This window comes from Entelurus aequoreus, linkage group LG20 (genome assembly GCF_033978785.1).
Source record: "Entelurus aequoreus isolate RoL-2023_Sb linkage group LG20, RoL_Eaeq_v1.1, whole genome shotgun sequence".
NCBI lineage: Eukaryota > Metazoa > Chordata > Actinopteri > Syngnathiformes > Syngnathidae > Entelurus > Entelurus aequoreus.
The window spans coordinates 8,079,426-8,093,285 of NC_084750.1; the positions used below are offsets into that span (position 1 = coordinate 8,079,426).

At 38.8% G+C, this 13,860-nt stretch overlaps 1 protein-coding gene across 1 annotated transcript in view; it reads right to left on the reverse strand.

Annotated features, from left to right (window-relative positions):
• Positions 1–4,269: 4,269 nt before the first annotated feature.
• The window catches only part of LOC133635560 (proline-rich protein 15-like protein), a 14,224-nt gene continuing 4,633 nt past the window's right edge, over positions 4,270–13,860 (reverse strand). Inside the window, exon 2 of the mRNA XM_062028769.1 lies at positions 4,270–6,661. Coding sequence (XP_061884753.1) covers positions 6,296–6,655 — 360 coding nt within the window. The 5' untranslated portion in view covers positions 6,656–6,661 and the 3' untranslated portion in view covers positions 4,270–6,295. The remainder of the gene's footprint in view (positions 6,662–13,860) is intronic.

Below are 13,860 nucleotides of genomic sequence, written 5' to 3' on the forward strand. Positions count from 1 at the left end.
GATATTTTGGGGGGAAAATGTAGCATATTTTTTGGTTGCCATTTACAAAACAATTTTTTTTTAAAGAAGGGCCTAAAACGAACAAACAAAAAACATAAACAACAATAAAATTTATAATTGATGGATAGATCTGAAGTTGATCTTGAGACTATTGTGGTAAAAGTAAAAAAAAATGTTGGATTTATTTTTTTAAACTTTACTGAGCAGTACCCTTTTGGATCCCCAATAATTTTAGTGGGACTTTTTTTTTTTAAGTGTCATTGCTCAAAAAAATAATGAATTAAAATCAATTTTGTTATGAGTTATTGACCTTTTTAAGACTCCAATTATTATGTAATCTCAAATAATCCACTTTAAAATTTTATTGGGACAAAATATTGCATATTTTGTGTTTTTTTCCATAAAAAAACGCGGTTTTCCTTGACAAAAATGGCAAACAACTTAAATATTTAAAAGCGTTATATTGACAGATAGACCTAATGTTGATCTAGAGATTTAAACCTTGAATAATAATAATAATAATAATACTAAATAATGACATATTTGTAATAATTTTTTTGACCAAAACCTTTTAGGGTCCCCGGGATCAAGTCTGAGTGGAGGCCTAAATGTATCTTTTTTATACATTGTATTGGTTTTTAAAATAAAAAAATATCAAAATGGCCCCCGCTTGCTTTGAATTTTCAGTGTGCGGCCCTCAGTGGAAAAAGTTTGGACACCCCTGGTCTACTGGGAATACATTGAGAAAGGAAGTGTTAGCATTTGCTATGTAATGAAAAGGGGGTAGGATTCATTAAGCTCTGCTTCTTCCTGCTCCTTTTCGAACATGTTGAATAGAGGAATTGGAAATTGGGATGTATCATGTTGTAATTGTATGCATGTTCGAAATAAACTCAAACCATAACCATAACCATTCACCAAAGCTTGTGAGCAGCGCTCTCTAGTGTTGAAACGGCGACATGACACCTGTGTGAGTGCGATTACATGGACTCAATAGAAACCTTCGCTTTGTTGAACTCAAACCTGACTAAAAATATTCGTCTTCGTTATCGTCAACGACCTATTTCCCCTCGACGAAATTAGGACGATAGCGAATGAAAACAAAAGCACGTTGACTATAACAATGAGGAAATTAATCGACAATTTAGTCAACGAATAAAAACGGGACGAAAATGTTGACAGAGGCGACAACCAATCATTTTGGCAGGTGGGAGACAATAGCCAATCACAGTTGCGCGGTGTGAGAGGGGCGGGCGGAAAAGCACGAAGGATATCCAATCAGAACGAGCGTCTTTGGGAAGGAACATTGTTTTGAATTTTCACCCGGAAAAGCAAGAATCAAGACGTCGATACAAAATGTCTTATAGAAAGATAAAATAATACGTATTGATGCACTTCTTCTTCCCGGCGGTCGGCAGCAAATCAAATTGTAAACCCAGTGGCTCCATTTTCTCCGGTAAAATACAACCAAATTGACGCGCCATCTGCACACGAACCATCGGGACGTCGAGGCAACAGTAAGTAGGCCAAGGTAATATTTCCAAATGACTCATACTGTACTGACTTCATGTTACTTTTAAAGGTAGTAGCCGCTTTCCCTACCACATCCATCCATCCATTTTTTACCGCTTATTCCCTTCGGGGTCGCTGGAGCCTATCTCAGCTACAATCGGGCGGAAGGCGGGGTATACCCTGGACAAGTCGCCACCTGATCGCAGTCCCTACCACATGTCCGATAATAAATACTTAAAAACAAACTACTTTTTCGGAGGGGAGGAAACAGGTGGTAGAGGTGAACGGCACCTTGTCGCCCCCCCCCCCCCCCCTCTCAGTAAGCTATGGAGTCCCCCAAGGCAGTATATTAGGGCCTTTACTGTTCCTAATATACATAAACGACATGTCATCAGCATGCGACTGTGAATTGTTCCTGTTTGCGGATGACTCGGCCCTGCTGGTCTCCACCTGTAACAAGTCACAGGTGGAGAAAATCCTCAGTGCTGAACTCTGTAGAATTGGCACCTGGCTCTTTGACAACAAGCTATCCATACACTTGGGTAAAACGGAATCCATCCTATTTGGGTCCCACATCAACCTTAAGAAAGTCAGTGACTTCACTATAAAAGTGGGTGACATTGTTATCACCAGGAAAGATGAGGTCACCTATCTAGGTTCCATTCTAGAGGCTAATCTTTCCTGTGACAAAATGGCAACCAAGGTAATCAGAAAGGTCAACCAACCAACGAGATTTCTCTATAGAATCTCCTCTCTGGTCAACAAAAGCACCATGAAGATTCTAGCGGGAACTCTCATTCAACCCTTTTTCGATTACGCATGCACCTCCTGGTACCCTAGCAAAACCCTCAAATCTAGACTCCAAACATCACAGAACAAGCTAGTCCGATTACTTCTAGACCTCCACCCCAGATCACACCTCACTCCTACCCACTTCTCCAAAGTGGGCTGGCTCAGGGTGGAGGACAGAGTAAAACAACTTGCACTGAGCCTTGTCTATAAAATCCACTACACCTCCCTGATACCGAAGTACATGTGAAACTACTTCCTCAACGTAAATGACCGCCATAACCACAACACCAGGGGGAGCTCCACTAACCATGTTAAAGGCCTACTGAAACCCACTACTACCAACCACGCAGTCTGATAGTTTATATATCAATGATGAAATCTTAACATTGCAACACATGCCAATACGGCCGGGTTAACTTATAAAGTGCAATTTTAAATTTCCCGCTAAACTTCCGGTTGAAAACGTCTATGTATGATGACGTATGCGCGTGAGGTCAATCGTTGAAACGGAAGTATTCGGACCCATCGGATCCAATACAAAAAGCTCTGTTTTCATCTCAAAATTCCACAGTATTCTGACATCTGTGTTGGTGAATCTTTTGCAATTTGTTTAATGAACAATGAAGACTGCAAAGAAAGTTGTAGGTGGGATCGGTGTAGTAGCGGCGGACTACAGCAACACAACCAGGAGGACTTTGAGATGGATAGCAGACGCGCTAGCCGCCGACCTCACCTTGACTTCCTCCGTCTCCGGGCCGCCGACCGCATCTATGATCGTCGCTCCGTCGATCGCTGGAACGCAGGTGAGCACGGGTGTTGATGAGCAGATGAGGGCTGGCGTAGGTGGATAGCTAATGTTTTTAACATAGCTCTGTGAGGTCCCGTTGCTAAGTTAGCTTCAATGGCGTAGTTAGCAACAGCATTGTTGAGCTTCGCCAGCCTGGAAAGCATTAAAGGCCTACTGAAATGATTTTTTTTTATTTAAACGGGAATAGCAGATCCATTCTATGTGTCATACTTGATCATTTCGCGATATTGCCATATTTTTGCTGAAAGGATTTAGTAGAGAAAATCGACGATAAAGTTCGCAACTTTTGCTCGCTGATAAAAAAAGCCTTGCCTGTACCGGAAGTAGCGTGACGTCACAGGAGCTAGTATTCCTCACAATTCCCCATTGTTTACAATGGAGCGAGAGAGATTCGGACCGAGAAAGTGATGATTACCCCATTAATTTGAGCGAGGATGAAAGATTCATAGTGTTCCCAATGTTAAAAGGATAAAAGCCATTGTTTACAAATTTGGTAAATAAATACCCAAAAAATGTACATTTTGCTGTTTTCTTACTGTACCGAAAATGAACCGAACCGTGACCTCTAAACCGAGGTACGTACCGAACCGAAATTGTTGTGTACCGTTACACCCCTATGTATGATGGCTCAGGTGTGATTCACTACAATAGGGCCAGTCTAACAGCTGCTGATGGTGAGGCAAGCAAGGTTTACTGTTAAAAGAAATGTGGCAATAGGCTACATTGAAACACAGGGTAAGAATACACTTTCAAGTCAGAGGTGACTATGACGCATGCATTTTTTTTCCGCACCTGCGTACTAGGTCGCGTTGCGCCAGCGGACGGCGGGGCTCTTAAATGGTGGAATTGTGTGTATGTGGATAGGATAAGGTTAGGTGGGATATAGCCTGGATAGTGGTTAGTGTAGAAGGGGCCTAAAATGTAATCAATTTAGATTTCTAAAAGTGAATTAAAAACTGCTGTCAAAATGAAGACTGGTTGGAATCAAACCTGTGAACGAGTTGCTTGTTTGAGGCGTCGGCACGGACGCTGCAGGCTAACAGCGACACAGGAATGCAGCGACACAGGTGCTCCTCCCTTTAACTGGAAAACACTTCAGCTGAATCACTTGTCTCTTCTCTACACGGGAAAAAAAGTACGCTGACAACTGTAAGAAATATTACATTTATTGCTCATATGTTATACCTTCATTTCATTATTCACAGGTGATCGTAAACACAGCATAGTGTAAAAACACACCCACGTCAGTGGCGGGGGTCATACGGTGTAAAACATGTTAAAAAGTCAGGTTTTACAGTCAAAACCCAGGCACCTTAGTCGCCAGAAAATAACAATGGTACCGGTTTTCCATTTGCAGTAAAGCTCTGTACAAACAACAATCCAGTGTTTCCCACACATTCATTTATTTGTGGCGGCCCGCCACGAAAGAATTACGTCCGCCACGAATAAAAAAATAAAAAATTCCAAAAAAAAATAAAAACATTTTTCAATTTTATTTATTTTTTGTCCTCTCCAGCTTCTCAGGCAAATCATATAGTTGATGTAGATGCCCATATCGGTTGTTCAGATTTACTTTACAAAAGAGAAGTGTAGGATACTTCTCTTGTTGCCTTATTTGTATTTGACTTCATTAAATGTATTTATATTAGAAACACAACATGTGTATATAACAGAGGGTGCAAAGTCTGCAGGCAGTAGGAAACACATGGTTAAGTGTAGGGAGTAAAACTGATGGCAGTCTAAAGTTCAAGATTTTTGGAGCTCTTTGTTCAGTGGATCAGATGTTTGATGAAGCTCTGTGTCTATCTACCACCACTACTGTTTTCTGTTTATTTGTTACTGACTGTGGCAGGACACCTCTGCCTCTGTTTCACTTTATGTTGCTGGTAAATAATATGGTTGTAGTAGTAGGCTAAAGTTAAATTATTTAGTATGCACTAATTAAAGGGGCAGAGCTTTATGAGACATTTTAGCTTTTATATTTTATAAGATATATTTTTTGTAAGAACCACAATTAATAAATATATTTCAGTGAATAACTTATTGTTCAAATCTGTACATAAATATGTACATAAAGTGTTGTAATTATATTGTAAAATGGATGGATGTCCGTTTGTAAACAAAACTGTTATTATTAATTAGTAAGTATACATTTTTTGAGCCTTTTTAGAGAAAATCATATCATTGTAGTAAATTATGCAAATTACTCGATGTCATGGTGACCACGCCCATAGCCACGCCCCCACCGCCACAGGTCTCTTGGCAGTTTATGGGAAACACTGCAATCATAGATTTCGTGGTAAAAAGCCGAGTTTTGCCATCAGAAAACGGCAAAGCACTGCAAAAACAGCTATGAATTTTATGTAAAAAAAAAACATACAGAACCGCAAAAGTAAACGTAGTACTGTTTTATCATTTACTGTAATGCACTGTAAAATCAATGACCAGAGATTTTATGGTTAAAAAAAGGGATAATTTTACCGTAAAAATAACAATGGTGCCGTTATTGGATTTACAGGAATGCAGTGTTAAGTTACGATAAAATTCAGGCGACTAATTTGCCATTTTTAACTGTAAAATGTCCCTTTTTCACTTTGACTCAACATCAGTGGTTAACTTCATTGTCCGCAATCTTCATAGCTCCGTAAAAAACATGCTGAATGTTCATCCTTCATCAAAAAAAAAAACTATTTTCAGTAGGGAAGGGTTTCATATGGCCCAATTCCTGGGTGGATCTCGCGTAAGAGGAAGAGGGGGGTGGTCAACCATTTTGCAATGCAGTCTGCTGAAAATGATGGAAAGCGCCACTCCTCATAGCAACTGACGCTGTGGTCAAAGATATTCAACACTCGACTGCCATCTGGCGGCTAAAGTGGACAGTGCCACGCTTCATGTGTCAGGTAAACTGTGACGAATGAGGCCATATGAATCCCCTTCCCACTGTCCTTGTCAAGTCTTTTTAGATCCGTTTCCTAAGTCGACAAGAGAAATCCCTGAAGGCCGCAGAAGGCGTGTCCTTCATGAAACAAATATCAGTATTTTACATAACGTAGGGGCTCAAACTAAAAAATCCCACACTCCCTCATCCTGTGAACGTGCCGCCTCCGCGCTCGTCCTTCATCTTCAAGGAGGGGGCGTCGCCTCGTCTTCCCTCCTCTGTGCAGTCATTTTGTCAGCCTTCCATCACCTCCATTCTTCTTTGGCCTGCGCCACATTCTCCGGGTCCTCCACGGGCAGGGTGGAGCGCACCTTCTTCCTCTGCCTGAAGCGGCCCGAGCGAGACACGAAAAAGTTTCTGCGGCACGTCTGCTCGTCGAAGTAGGTGGGGATGATGGAGTCGTCGTAGGTCTCGTCGCTTAACATGCAGGAGTTGTTGTCGGAATCGTGCGGCTGGGACTGGGGCGGGACCTGCTCGCTGGCGCTCTTCGTTTCTTTGCTCTTATCGTTCTGCGCAAAGGGGTCAAAATCGGGGAAGGACGGCTCCTTGGCCCCTGGCTTCTTCTTGGGCAGGAAGGCCTTCCACCATTTTGGTCTGTCTGTCATCTTCCACTGCAGGAGAAAGACAATGGGTTACTAAATGTCTACAAGAGGCGTGGCCATGAATTAGCATATTATTCTTAAACCTCGTTGACATACAATAGACGAGTGCCATCCTCTGTACTTGTACTGTATGTCCCCTGAAGAGGACGCTAGCTCTCAGGAGGATTTTATGATTTTAGGAAGAAAAATACATTCCCGACCCTGATTCTTATTCTTTCTGATTCATCATTTTTAAGAGCTGATAAAAATGTATTTTTCAAAAATAAAAATTTTCAAAAAAATATAATTTGCTATGAAAATGCAGTGTTCAGCCATGGAAACACTAAAATGTTATATTTTAGGAAAACAGTATAGTCATGAAAACACATGTCTTAAAAATGCAAAATTGTAGCAGAGAAACATACTTTGCTATGAAAATGCAGTAGTTAGCCATGGAAACACTAAAATGTCATACCTTGCCAGGAAAATGCTGTATTTTGCCGAGAAAATCTGTTTTCTCGGCAAAATACAGCATTTTCCTGGCATTTTATCATATTATATATATTATTATATATATATATATATATATATATATATATATATATATATATATATATATATATATATATATATATATATATATATATATATATATATATATATATATATATATATATGTATATATATATATTATATATATATATATATATATATATATATGTATATATATATATATATATATATATATATATATTTGCCGAGAAAATCTGTTTTCTCGGCAAAATACAGCATTTTCCTGGCATTTTATCATATTATATATATTATATATATATTATTATATATATATATATATACATATATATATTATTATATATATATATTATATATATATATATATATATATATATTATTATATATATATTATATATATATATATATATATATATATATATATATATATATATATATCATATATTATTATATTATAATGATATTTTATCATTTAAAAATGATTTTTTTATGAGAAATGTGTTTTCATGACAAAATATACTAGAGTTTATCATAAAAACACATTTGTCACGAAAACATGCAAAACTTAGCAATTGTTTTGTTTGCATTTTTTACGACAAATGTGTTTTCATGGTAAACTCTAGTATATTCTGTCAAACTATACCACAGTTCACTCTGCTAGGGGTGCTTAACCCGTTTGGACTTCGGGGCCCAAACTTTCCACTCCACTCATCTCGGGACACACTCAAATATTAACACTAAATTAGTCATCTTTCTCTTGATTTGACTCCTGTTCAATAATTACTGTGGTAAAATAAATAAAAATAATTAATTAATTCAATACAAACAAAATAAATACATTCTTACTAAATAATTCCTAACATTTGTTTCCGAAATAAACTCAATAAAATTAAAGTGCCAATTTTTTGTTATAATTTTTGCGCTTAAAAAACTTCTGTATGACTTTAGCTCCAGACTTCTTCTGTTTTTGTGCTATCATTACTGCCTCAAGTGGTGGAAAAGTATATTACAATTGAGTACCGCTGCAGCCCATAAGGACCACAGCTGAGAAATAAATATTTTTGGGGGCGGTGCCCTAGAGGACGCTTGCGGCCCAGCAATGGGTCATGAAAACAGATAATAACAAATGCAAAAATTGTAGCAGAGAAACATACTTTGCTATAGGGCTGGGCGATATGGCCTTTTATTAATATCTCAATATTTTTAGGCCATGCCACGATACACGATATATATCTGGATATTTTGCCTTAGCCTTGAATGAACACTTGATGCATATAATCACAGCAGTATGATGATTCTATGTGTCTACATTGAAACATTCTTGTTCATACTGCTTTAATATATGCTCATTTTAAACTTTCATGCAGAGAGGGAAATCACAACTAAGTCAATTTACCAAAACTGTATTTATTAAACAGTTATTAAGCAGTGGCACATGTATCCATGTCATTTCCAAAACAGAAAGTGCAAGATTGTCAGAGACATTTTAAAACAAGCTATTAGTGCACTTTTGTGCATGATGTCACACAAGATATTTCAAAAACTGTCAAATAAAAATTTGTTGGGTGTGGCACAATAGGAGATGTTGACATGCGGAGTTTCAATCACTCCTTATTCTCTAGCGGGTGACTTTTCAAAAGATGCTACAAATTAGTAGTGCTGCTACTTTTTGTAGCAACGCTTTTGCTGCATACTTGACATATTACGGTTGCCTGTTCAACATCTTCCCGCTTGAAGCCAAACCACCGCCAGACGATGGACCCGTGCTGTTTTTCTTGGGAATTCATTCTTCCTCCATTTGTTACCAGATGCGCACTCTCTCGTATTACCACTCGCACCGCTCCGCTTGCACCACCTGCCACAGCTAACGTTACCCATGCCGCTACCTCTCTGCTCGGCGAGGGCGTATTACGTTGCACGCGCGACAGTATGTGACGTATGTAACAAGGTGCGCTTGTTTTAATCTCTCTGTGAGAAGGAGAGACAAGAAAGAGTGAGAAAAGCCTGAAGTGTAATGCCCGCAGCTGAAAGCAACTGCGTGAGAACGTATACTCAAATACTCACGAAATAGTCATTTTCTACATCGCACAGAGACAAACCCACGATACATCGAGTAGATTCGATATATCGCCCAGCCCTGCTTTGCTATGAAAATGCAGTAGTTAGCCATGGAAACACTAACATGTTATACCTTGCCAGGAAAATGTTGTATTCTGCCAAGAAAACTGTCATGATGTGTTACCTCAGATCAGGATGTATTTTGAGTTTGTTAGCGTTCTCCAGTGTCTAATGCTTCGCTTCCTGTCCTGTGCTTTTATTTTGATGGTGCTTCCTGTTTTGCAATTCCACGCACCGGTTCACTGTTAGCAATCAGGACCGTTTAAGTTGAGCCTTCTGCGACCTTCCTTGTCGGGACTTTGATTGTTTATGGACAGATGTGTGGCCCTTGTGGACGCTGTCTCTGCTCCACGCTTTTTGTAAGTTTTGCCGTCATCCAGCATTCTGTTTGTTTTTGCAGAGCCTTCCCTATGCTTCGATGCCTTCCTGAGCGGCACTTGTCTTTTGTTGATTTAAACTTAAATTAAATACTTTTTACCTGCATGCTAACTCCTTGGCTATCTGCATCAGGAACACGCCACTTATCGGCGTCAAGCCACCCGAGCGTTACAGAAAACACTATATTTTGTTATAAAAAAACTATAAATGTGTAGTAAATTTTGCAATTTGTACGACAAATGTGTTTTCATAACAAACTATAGTATAGTATACTGTACTATAGTTGGACAAACAATAATATAGTTGATAATTAAAACAAGTTTGTCATAAAAAATGTATGGCTGCAACAACTAATATATTAAATTGATTAAAATCGATTATGAAAATAGTTGGCGATTAATTTAGTCATCGATTCGTTGGATCTATGCTATGCGCATGTGCAGAGGCTACTTTTTTTAATTTATTTTTTTATAAACTGCAACATTTACAAACAGCTGAGAAACAATAATCAAAATAAGTATGGTGCCAGTATGCTGTTTTTTTTTCAATAAAATACTGGAAAGGATAGAAATGTTGTTTGTCTCTTTTATCCGATTATTAATTGATTAATCGAAGTAATAATCGACAGATTAATCGATTATCAAATTAGTTGTTAGTTGCAGCCCTAAAGAAATGCTACATTCTCGCATGAACACATTAGACTTTAAAAAATGTTAGTTTGTCATGAAAACACATCTGTCATTAAAAAAAAAAAAGCAACATTTTGGCATGAAAACATTATACTTTGTAATGTAAATGCTGTAGTTTATCAAGAAAACAATATAATTTGTCATATAAAATACAACATTTTTAGCATAAAAACATTGTACTTTATGTAAAAGCTGTAGCTAGCCATGAAACGATATACTTTGTCATAAAAAAAATGCCAAATTGTAGCATGAAAACATTATAGTTTGCTATGAAAATGTTAGTTTGTCATGAAAACAGATTTTTTTAATTGGAAGAAAAAAAAGCTAAAATTTAGCATGAAAGCATTATACTTTGGTATAAAAAATGCTGTAGTTAGCCATGAAAACACATTTCTCATTTAAGTATATTCTGGCATTAAAACTAAGGATGTGCCGGTCGATTGGCCAACGATCTGTATCCGATTTTCTTGAAAAAGTATGTGATGATAGCCATTGCTAATTAAAGCTTTTTAAAGATGATCATAAAACTCCGATCCCTTCGGACTGACATTGTAATTATTTTTAGTCCCCCAGCTTTATATGTGTCTCCATACACAGTGTGGAGTCGCTTCCCTAAGCCAAATATAATAATCCCCTCCATTATGGAAAATAAACTGCATTTCTTAGTATCTGAAGTAACATTATCACTGGAGGACAAGGCTAAACATGTTACACACCAAGAGCAAGCCAGTAGAAGGCATGCTAATAGCTAAGCTATGTGTAAAGCTAGAAAAAACATATTAAGAAATAGGTGCTAAGTAAAGTTTAAGAAGTGTAGATAAAAAAACGTGTTACAACAGAAAGTAAGCAGATATTAACAGGAAATTAATAAGTAGATCTGTCGAGAGAGAGGATAAAAGTAACAACTGTTTGTGTGTCAGCATTGTCACAGTCAATACTATCCATCCATCCATCCGTTTTCTACCGCTTGTCCCTTTTTGGGGGCCGCTGGGGGTGCTGGAGCCTATCTCAGCTACAATCGGGCGGAAGGCGGGGTACACCCTGGACAAGTCGCCACCTCATCGCAGGGCCAACACCGATAGACAGACAACATTCACACTCACATTCACACACTAGGGCCAATTTAGTGTTGCCAATCAACCTATCCCCAGGTGCATGTCTTTGGAGGTGGGAGGAAGCCGGAGTACCCGGAGGGAACCCACGCAGTCACGGGGAGAACATGCAAACTCCACACAGAAAGATCCCGAGCCCGGGAATGAACTCAGGACTACTCAGGACCTTCGTATTGTGAGGCACATGCACTAACCCCTGTACCACCGTGCTCCCCACAGTCAATACTATCCATTTTCTACCGCTTATTCCCTTCGGGGTCTTAAACATATTTTCTGTCATGAAAACAAAATGTGGTTATTTAAATGTTCTATTGGACCATGAAAACCCGAAACTTTACATTCGTCAACAAACTTGTCATGTCTTTTAATCATGTTTTGTTTGGCTATGTTCTCTTTGGTCTTTAGACTCTTCTTTAGTTTCTGTTTACGCTCCCTTGTTTTGTCACCATGACAACTCATTTGTTTCACCTGTCATGTGTTGGACTCACGCACCTGTCATTAATCATGAAGATACTATTTAAAGCCTGTAGTTGCCAGGTGGTCAGCCTTGCGACATTACCTGATGATACCCCTGTTACTCTGCATTCATGCTCTGCTCTATTTGATATTCTGTCCATGCCATAGTTCTTGTCACAGTAAGTGTTTATTTGTTTCATGCCCATAGTTTACGCCTTTGTGGTAGTTTTTTGTTTGTACTTTGTTAGTGTTAAATTAAATCATGTCTTTACCTTCACGCCATGTCCGATCCGATTCCTTTGCATTCCGGGAAAACAAACCACACCGTAGTCCACGTCGTGACAAAACTTCCCGCAGTTTCAGTTCATATTTTTACAATGAAAACATAAAGTGGGCCATTAAAATGTTATATTAAGCCATGAAAACACTATTTTAAACCCAAAACCAGTGAAGTTGGCACGTTGTCTAAATCGTAAATAAAAACGGAATACAATGATTTGCAAATCTTTTTCAACTTTTATTCAATTGAATAGACTGCAAAGACAAGATACTTAATGTTCGAACTGAGAAACTTAATTTTTTTTGCAAATATTGGTTACCTTAGAATTTAATGGCAGCAACACATTGCAAAAAAAAGTTGGCACAGGGGCATTTTTACCACTGTGTTACATGGCCTTTCCTTTTAACAACACACAGTAAACGTTTGGGAACTAAAGAGATCCATTTTTGAAGCTTTTCAGGTGGAATTCTTTCCCATTCTTGCTTGATGTACAGCTTAAGTTGTTCAACAGTCCGGGGTCTCCGTTGTGGTATTTGACGCTTCATAATGCGACACACATTTTCAATGGGAGACAGGTCTGGACTACAGGCAGGCCAGTCTAGTACCCAAAATCTTTTACTACGAAGCCACGCTTTTGTAACACTTGCAGAATGTGGCTTGGCATTGTCTTACTGAAATAAGCAGGGGCGTCAATGAAAGACACGTTGCTTGGATGGCAACATATGTTGCTCCAAAACCTGTATGTACATTTCTGTATTGGTGGTGCCTTCACAGATGTGTAAGTTACCCATGCCTTGGGCACTAATACACCCCCATACCATCACAGATGCTGGCTTTTCAACTTTGCACCTAGAACAGTACAGATGGTTCTTTTCCTCTTTAGTCCGGAGGACAAGACGTCCACAGTTTCCAAAAACAATTTGAAATGTGGACTCATCAGACCACAGAACACTTTTCCACTTTGCATCAGTCCATCTTTGATGAGCTCAGGCCCAACTAAGTCGGCGCGTTTCTGGGTGTTGTTGATAAATGGCTTTCGCTTTGCATAGTAGAGTTTTAACTTGCACTTACAGATGTAGCAACCAACTGTAGCTACTGACAGTTGTTTTCTGAAGTGTTCCTGCGCCCATGGGGTGTGTAAAGAATATCTCCTTTACACACTGATGTCGGTTTTTGATGCGGTACTGCCTGAGGGATCAAAGGTCACGGGCATTCAATGTTGGTTTTCAGCCTTGCTGCTTACATGCAGTGATTACTCCAGATTCTCTGAACCCTTTGATGATATTACGGACCGTAGATAGTGAAATCCCTAAATTTCTTGCAATAGCTCGTTGAGAAATGTTGTTCTTAAACTGTGCGACAATTTGCTCACGCATTTGTTGACAAAGTGGTGACCCTCGCCCCATCCTTGTTTGTGAATGACTGAGCATTCCATGGAAGCTGCTTTTATACCCAATCATGGCACCCACCTGTTCCCAATTTGCCTGTTCACCTGTGGGATGTTCCAAATAGGTGTTTGATGAGCATTCCTCAACTTTCTCAGTCTTTTTTGCCACTGGTCCCAGCTTTTTTGAAACATGTTGCAGGCATCAAATTCCAAATGAGCTAATATTTGCAAAAAATAACAAAGTTTACCAGTTCTGTATATATGTGTATATATATATA